Source organism: Malurus melanocephalus, unplaced genomic scaffold (assembly GCF_030028575.1).
Source record: "Malurus melanocephalus ecotype Western Australia unplaced genomic scaffold, MMel_1.1 scaffold_113, whole genome shotgun sequence".
Classification (NCBI taxonomy): Eukaryota; Metazoa; Chordata; class Aves; order Passeriformes; family Maluridae; genus Malurus; species Malurus melanocephalus.
This window is the reverse complement of record NW_026623345.1, coordinates 1,719,140-1,726,236: the sequence shown is the minus strand read 5'-3', so window position 1 is coordinate 1,726,236 and position 7,097 is coordinate 1,719,140. Positions and strand designations below refer to the sequence as shown.

Below are 7,097 nucleotides of genomic sequence, written 5' to 3'. Positions count from 1 at the left end.
CCCTTCTCCTGAGGCTCCACCTCAATCATCTCCCACCTTCTGTTTCACTTCCAGTGCCAGTACTCACCATCAAGGGTCCTGCACACTGCCTCTAAGGCCAGGAGTTCCTTGCCTCAGTTTCCCTGCTTGGGGAGCCAGGGAAGGCCCCAGATATGAGGCAAAAGGAGCATAAGGGCTGTGAGGAGCCTGGCAGCAAATGCAGCAGYGTGGACACAAATAGGGGTCTCTTCCTCATCTCCTCTCCCCGAGATCATGCTCTRTCAGCAGGGCAGAGTCCATCCCCACACAGCACAATTTCTGGCCCTGMCATGAGCTCTTCTGACATTTCCTCCTCACCATTTCAACAGGAACATTTTGCTCTCCTGTGGGAGGGAGTTAACAATAAAATTGATGCAAATGCTGCTCTGAGCAGCTCTAATACCCATTCCATGAGCTCCTCAGGGACAGACCTCCCATGTAATCTCGGCTCTGCATCTAACAGCTTCAGGATGTTCTGCCCTGACTCCCTCTCAGCTCCTATGAGCCCCATGGATGTGGTATGGGCAGGGATGTAGGTGGAGGACAAGCTCAGCTCCACACCTGGCTGTGATATCTGTCGGGAGGCAGAGCCCTTTGTCAGCCTTGCACGTGCTCTGGGACATCGCCACAGCTCAGGAGGATACATCAGGAGACCTGATAAAGCCAAAGCCCCTGGATTTGTAGGAAGCTGCYACATGCATCCAAGCAGATCCCACGGTGCTGTGCTGGAGCCTTCAGTGGCCCAGCCAGCTCACAAGCACAAGTGCCCTGGGAGAAGCAGATGGCAGAATAAAGGGAATATTTCCAATCCAGTGCCCCCAAAAGGACATTATAATTTTCATTCCCTGTTTGCATCCTGCTTGCTTGGTTATGTGGCGTTAAATTAGGGCTCTGGTTCAGTTACGGCTCATTACAGGCTTGCGTGTGGCTTTGTTGCAGCGTGCTCAGAAGCACCAAAGGAGCTGAGCCAGTGTGAAAGTCAAAGTTTTAGGGACAGTTCTGTGACCAAGAGCTGAGCCTTGCCTGAGGATGGTGAATTTAGCAAGGCTTAGACACAGTTCCTATGGGCCTGGAGGACATCAGTCAGGGACTCCCTCTGACCCAGCCAGTGSGGAGAGCAAAGGGTTTGGGATGGAGGTGGATGGATTGGAGGTGGCTTCGGCATCTTCTCTTCCCCTTTGAGCAAAGCAGTTGCCTCTTTTGCCTGTCCCGAGTACCTGTGAGTGGTGCTGTGTGACACAGGGCTCCAAAGGGAGGGGTTTGGATGCTATCAGACAGCAAAGTAGCTTTTCTGCAGAAATAGCCAAGTCCTGAAATACCTCGAGCAGCTGTGTTTATTGCAAGGCTCTCGCTCAGAGCCACGCTCTGCTGTGGCGTGGGCCAGTACTGCAAACACCCCTCGCAGTGCCCAGAGCGGAGCCACAAAGAGCACTACTCACCAGTGTGAGCACAAACCAGCACTGTCCCACCGTGCAGTCGAGGGGCTCCGTAAATAAAACAACCTGGGCTCATCCCAGTGCTCACAACAGGAGTGGGGCTGTCTTCTTGGGAGCAGAGGGGTTTAAAAACATTCCTGTCCCCCTCCTCCCCCTAGGACTGCTTTTATGTCAGCACTGTCCTCCGGCAGCTCAGGAAACCTCTGCTCCGTCAAAGCTGGGATGGGATGGGGGAGGAGCACAGGAATTCTTCGGGGACCTCTTTTCCCSTTGTCATCACTCAGCAATGCCCATGTTTGCTAGAGCAACGCAGGGAGATCCACGCGGGCTCACAACTYCCTCCGCGTTGTGCTGGCATTTGTTCGGCTCCGAAGGGAARGGRAGGGAAGGGAAGGTGTGTGTTTGTAATTGCGGCACCCGCGGCCGTTCGCGGGGCTGATCGAGCGCGACAATTGATCTGCTCTAAGTGCGGAGAGAAGAAAGCTGGCAGCCTCCTCCCTCCGATGCTGAGTGCTGCTTTCCTGGCCTTCTGAGAGCACCGAGAGCGGAGTCTGTGCTTTGGGGATTCCCAGAGGAGCCGATACAGCAGCTTTCTGCAGGCTGCCTCCAAGCTGGTCAGGGCTGTTCCCTTCCCTTTGCTCTGCTGCAGCGCTGGGTACCCACTGCAAACCTCTCCTGAGCCCACCTRCCTGACTGTGCCATTGTCCTGCCTGATGTGCTCGCAGCTGCTTTCTGGGGTGCCCAGAGCCATCTGAGCACAGGGGAGGTCCCCAGCCCCAAAGCACAGGTATCCCACCACATCCAGGGGCAAGGTGAGATCCAGCAGGCTGGCAAGGGGGAAGGCTGTGACTGAAAGGCAGCACTTTGTGAGGAAGTGGTGACTGTGGGGACGCTTGTTTTAGATTTCTCCAAATCCCATGGTGTAGGTGCTCAGCTGCAGCAGGGCTTGGTGGGCTCAGTGTAGCTTGGAAAATTCCTCTGCTASAGCTGTGTCTGACATGATGTGAACCTGGAGAGACTGTGCCCAGTTAATCACTTCCCCAGAGTGCCAGGACTCTGTTGAGAGCAGAGCTGCAGCCCACAGCACAGCGGAAACCTGTTCTGCCCAAAGCTTTGAAGCCATTTGTACCTTCAGCGGGGTCATCATCCTCTGCCAGGCCTGGAAAGATCCTGCTGCTCCTCTGAGCACAGGGCTGAGCTGGGCAGGTTCTTTCCCTTGTGCTGTTTRGTTTCTCTCAAGATGCTGGTGGTTTGCTTTAGCACCCAGGCCGGGAGCCCCTCTGGGATACTTGGGACAGGTCTGTGGGAAGGAAGGGCTTTTCCTCCGTTCCTGGGGCGTGCATGAAGGCTGGCACAGCAGTGTGCAGTGAGGGGCAGGACTGTCCCATGGGTGCTCTGGTGTGTCCAGGTGCAGGACAGCCTCAGTGAGGAGTCACCAGCACACCTGGGAGCTCTGACTCACTTCTCCCTGCCAGGCTTGGGGCTCTCAACACCCAACCACCCTCCTGGGAAAAGCCATTTAGGTGCAAAAGGAATGATCCCTGCTTCTGTGGCTACCTCTGCCCAGGAGCACCTGCACRGGGTGGGCATGGTGAGGCTGTTTTGGGGAGTCTGGGACATCTGCGCTACTGTCACCACCCCACCCAGCAGTCTTGCATGCCTGGCACTGACCCAAGCTTGGGGGAATAACTTAGAGGGTGGGCCAGTCCTATGGGGCTAAGAAGGTCTAGGAAGAGAGAGGCACAAGAGGTTTTTAGTCACTGTGGATCGACAGATCCACTCTCATTCCCGTCCAAACACATMATAAAGTGTCATTTCCCAGCTCATAGGAGCTTTCACACATCTCATGGCACCTTGGGCTTGAAACACMAGGATAGGCAGGCATCCCCCTGTGGACCCTTCTCCAGTGAGGGGTGAGAGCTCAGACACAGCACTCCAGCAACCTTCCCTGTGTCAGRCACCTCCTCATCCCTGCAGTCCTCCCTGCTCACAGCTGTATCCTGCTTGGTCTCTTTGCAGGAGAAGAAAGGCAAGGATGTGAAGAAAGGTCCCGAGGTGGAAACTGAAAAGCTGGAGAAGCTGCTTAGCCTGGTGAGAGACCCACGGACCAAGAAAGAGGAGAAGGGGGAATGATGACTGTGGGCAGCCTCTGGCCAAACAAACTGGGCTTTGATCGGTGGCTGCTTGGCATGCAAGCCACGGGCCCCTGCTGCCCACTTTTTGCACAGCAGGAACACTTTTCCTCTGTGCCCAGACAAATAAACCGAGGTGCTGGGAGAGCTGTGGTGCGCATTCATGTCCGGGGTTAGGCAAATCTCACCTGGCTTGGCCCTCAGAGCCACGTGTCCCTCGGCTTTCCCCACTTTTTTCTGGGTTCGCACCAGGTGAGAGCCCTGCAGGGGAGCAGGAGGGGCTGATCCCRCCAGYCCTGGGAAAACCTCAGGGCTGCAGCTTCATGGCAGCCAGTCCTGCTGTGAGTGGTGGCCAGAGAAACCGAGCTCTGAGCCACAGCTCCCCCGGGCATTTGTGCAAGTCAAATGGAATGCTGCCCCTGGATTTTGGGGTGGCAGCCTAAGCCAGAGGGTGGCTGGAAACCTGACCTGGTGCTCCAGGACTGCGGGAGAGAGGCGTGCCGTGCCTCCGGACAACACATGGACAGCAGCTGCCAGTCACCAGCTGTGGGAGGCTCACAGTCCCCTCTCCCCAGGGGCCTCAGYGTGGGTTTGGGGTGCCCCTGCCCAGCTGGTGCCTGTGGGAGCGGCTGTGCAGCGGGGTTTGCAGAGCCTTCCACCACTCCGTGTGCAGCACAGGATTAGCTGCTACGTGGCTGCGGTGGCAGCAGGAGCAGCAGTGGCTTCACAGCATGCTGATGAGCGGCGGCTGTCACCACCAGATCCTTGTGCACAGCTCCCAGGGCTGGGGACCAAAGCCACCAGACAGGTGTGGTGGCAGGTGTCGTCCATATGCTCAGCTGGCCTGTGCCTCCCACAAGCATCCCTGCAAAGTGAGGCCACAGCTCGGAATCTCTGCCGTGTCTCTGGCACAGAGGTTGGGGAATGCTCCCTGCAGACACCCACATGTCCCCCCAGGCCAGGCAGGCAGACAGAGCCACAGACGGATGTGGACATGAGCCCTTCCTTGTCACCATCCCTGAGCAAACCACTCACAGAGACATCAGCCACCAGCCATGGGCCAGCTGTCCCACAGCCCTGTGGGATGGCAGGAAATGCCACCTCCCCCCGAATTTTCCAGGCGCTGGGTACAGCTCAGAGACACAACCTGGGTCCTACAATCTGTTTATTAGTCTAGTAAAAACAAGGCTGCAAAGGGATGTGTTTGCTACACCTGACACGGGGAGGAGCCACAGGCTCTGCCAGGCCTGGCCAAGCCTGTGCAGGGACCCTGGCTGGCATCCCTCCTACCCCACACCCTTCTGTCCCCTTATTGCAGTGGCTGTGCCGGCGGTGACTGTGGCTATTGCTCGGCTCTAGGAAAGGCAAGGCAGAGCCCTCCAAAACCCACAGCACCCGCTGGCAGGGYGGGGGATGCAGCTGCCAGGCTTGCAGACAAGCCAGATGACAGCATCCCTCTCCACAGAGCCACTGAGATCCCCAGGGAACAGGAAGGGTCAAAAAACCTTCAAAGCTGTTTGTCCAGGCACCCTCATCTCCCCATGTCTCCCATCTCCCCAGAAAAAAGCCACACCAGGGGCTGCTCTCTGTGGGGATGGGGATGCCAGCAAGGGCAGGTCAAATCCCACTGGCTGGCCTYGGCTGGGAGCAGGCAGGAGGGAGGGCAGGGACACGCACTCAGAGAGGAGGAGGAGGGTCATTTGCCTAGCAGCGTTAGTGCTAATGCTGGAGGGGACTGACAGACAGGCAGGGGAYGATCAGGCACACCATGCAGGCCCTCTTGTGCCTCATTAAACCCCCTGCTTGGGCAGACATGTGCCAAATGCCCTCCTGAGGCTGAGGGCACACGGCACACAGGGCCACCCCCAAACATATGGAATGCTCTGTTGGCAGGGCTGGGGTCCCGCTGGGCACACCCTGCCATGGAGCAGCCCAGCCTGGAACCTCCCCTCTCTGCGCCTCYAGCCAGCCTTGCTCAGGTCTGCGATGTGGTGGCCACTGTCCCAGGCCAGTGAGCAACACAGAGGAGCCCACRAGCTCTTCCCAAACATGGGGTGCACTTGAAGGCAAGGCTCCTGCTGTGCTCACTGGCCRCTGGGACAGGCATGGCTGTCCATGTAACATATCCCCATCAGTTGCTTCTGCATCCCCATCAACACCGTGGGCATTCCGGGAGCTTCACACACCAAAACCACGAAGCCGAAGGACTGTGTCCCCTGTCACAGCCTCCGCCAGCAGTTTGGTGTCCCTTCAGCTTTCATCATGCCCAGTCCAGCACAGGCATCCAGTCTGGCACAACTCCTTGGGCACAGCCGGACACCCAAGGCCCCAGGCAGATCAGGGCTGCAGCAGGTACTTCTCTTCRTTCTTTGACTCATCCACATCAGAAGCTGGGGTCTTCTTGGGACACGAGGGCGTCCTGCAGGCTTTGCAGAGGATGAGGAAGAGGATGATGATGAGCAAYGCGATGACACAGTTAAAAGAAATTGCCACGACCGCTCCAGTGGAGAGAGCGGCCCCCATGGCCACTGTCCCGCAGGAGTCGGCGGGGCACACAGATTGGTCTCACGCTTGGGATGCCAGGGCAGCGATCGGGCGTGCAGCCTCCACCTGCTGGCATTGGCAGGGGACAAAGGGGATGGCCGTGGTGCTGGCAGTGGGATGGGGATGGGGCCAGGCTGGCAGCAAGACAGTGTCACCCCGTCACTTGGCCACTCACAGCTGTGTCCTGGGCTGTACCACACCACAGAGAAGCTTTCTCTAGGCTTCCTTTCCTCTGGCAGGGCACTGAGGACACAGGGATCACTCTTCAACCTCCAGCACCTGTAAGAGAGAAAGTCACTGTCACTGTGGGCATGAAGGGACAGGTTGTGCAAACCCTTCAGGGTGGGCTTTGGGGKTGCCAGGGGACAGCAACCCCAGGGCCCACGGGGCTCCGCTGGAATTTGAAGGCTGCAGCAGCTCCCAGGTCAGATGCTGTTTGGGGACCCTGGCTAGCACCCCTTTCCAGCCTTGGCTGCCCCCCGCCTCCATCCCCTGCGAGGGCTCCCAAGCTGGAGCTGCCCCAGTGGGAGACCCTCATCCCGGCCGAACCGCTGCTCCCCGTGCACCCCGGGTGACTCTGGACAGCCCCGGCCCTGCTCCGATCCCCTCTCCACCCTCCAAATGCTTTCCCTACCGGGACCCCGCTGCCAGGACGTGCGCTCGGAACGGAGCCAAGGGCCGGCTGGCAGCAGGTGAGGGGTCAGGACAGTCCCCGCTGTGCTTTTTACCGGAGTCGGRCATACCCGGCTGCGGGGCTCCCGGGGGGCTCTGACCCCCGCCCGCCGCGGAGCGGGACACCCACGGAGCCCCCGGTACCGGACAGCAACAGGTTCCACCAGCTGCACCCTCCCGCCGCGGAGCCCCGGCATTACCCACCTGCCTCCGCTTCTCCCCCGGTACCGCCGGGACCCCGGTGCCGGAGGGAGGGCGGGCGGCGCTGCCGGGGCCGGTGGCCGGCTGGGAGCGG

At 58.9% G+C, this 7,097-nt stretch overlaps 2 protein-coding genes across 2 annotated transcripts in view; one reads left to right on the top strand and one right to left on the bottom strand.

Annotated features, from left to right (window-relative positions):
* Positions 1-3,726, top strand: part of DNAI1 (dynein axonemal intermediate chain 1) — a 135,547-nt gene extending 131,821 nt beyond the window's left edge. Inside the window, exon 20 of the mRNA XM_057369673.1 lies at positions 3,474-3,726. Coding sequence (XP_057225656.1) covers positions 3,474-3,587 — 114 coding nt within the window. The 3' untranslated portion in view covers positions 3,588-3,726. The remainder of the gene's footprint in view (positions 1-3,473) is intronic.
* A 1,013-nt stretch (positions 3,727-4,739) lies between these two features.
* ENHO (energy homeostasis associated) lies at positions 4,740-6,406 on the bottom strand. The gene has a single exon (XM_057369672.1). The coding sequence runs from the start codon at positions 6,107-6,109 to the stop codon at positions 5,924-5,926; it is 186 nt and encodes a 61-aa protein (XP_057225655.1). The 5' UTR covers positions 6,110-6,406; the 3' UTR covers positions 4,740-5,923.
* Between the last annotated feature and the right edge of the window lie 691 nt (positions 6,407-7,097).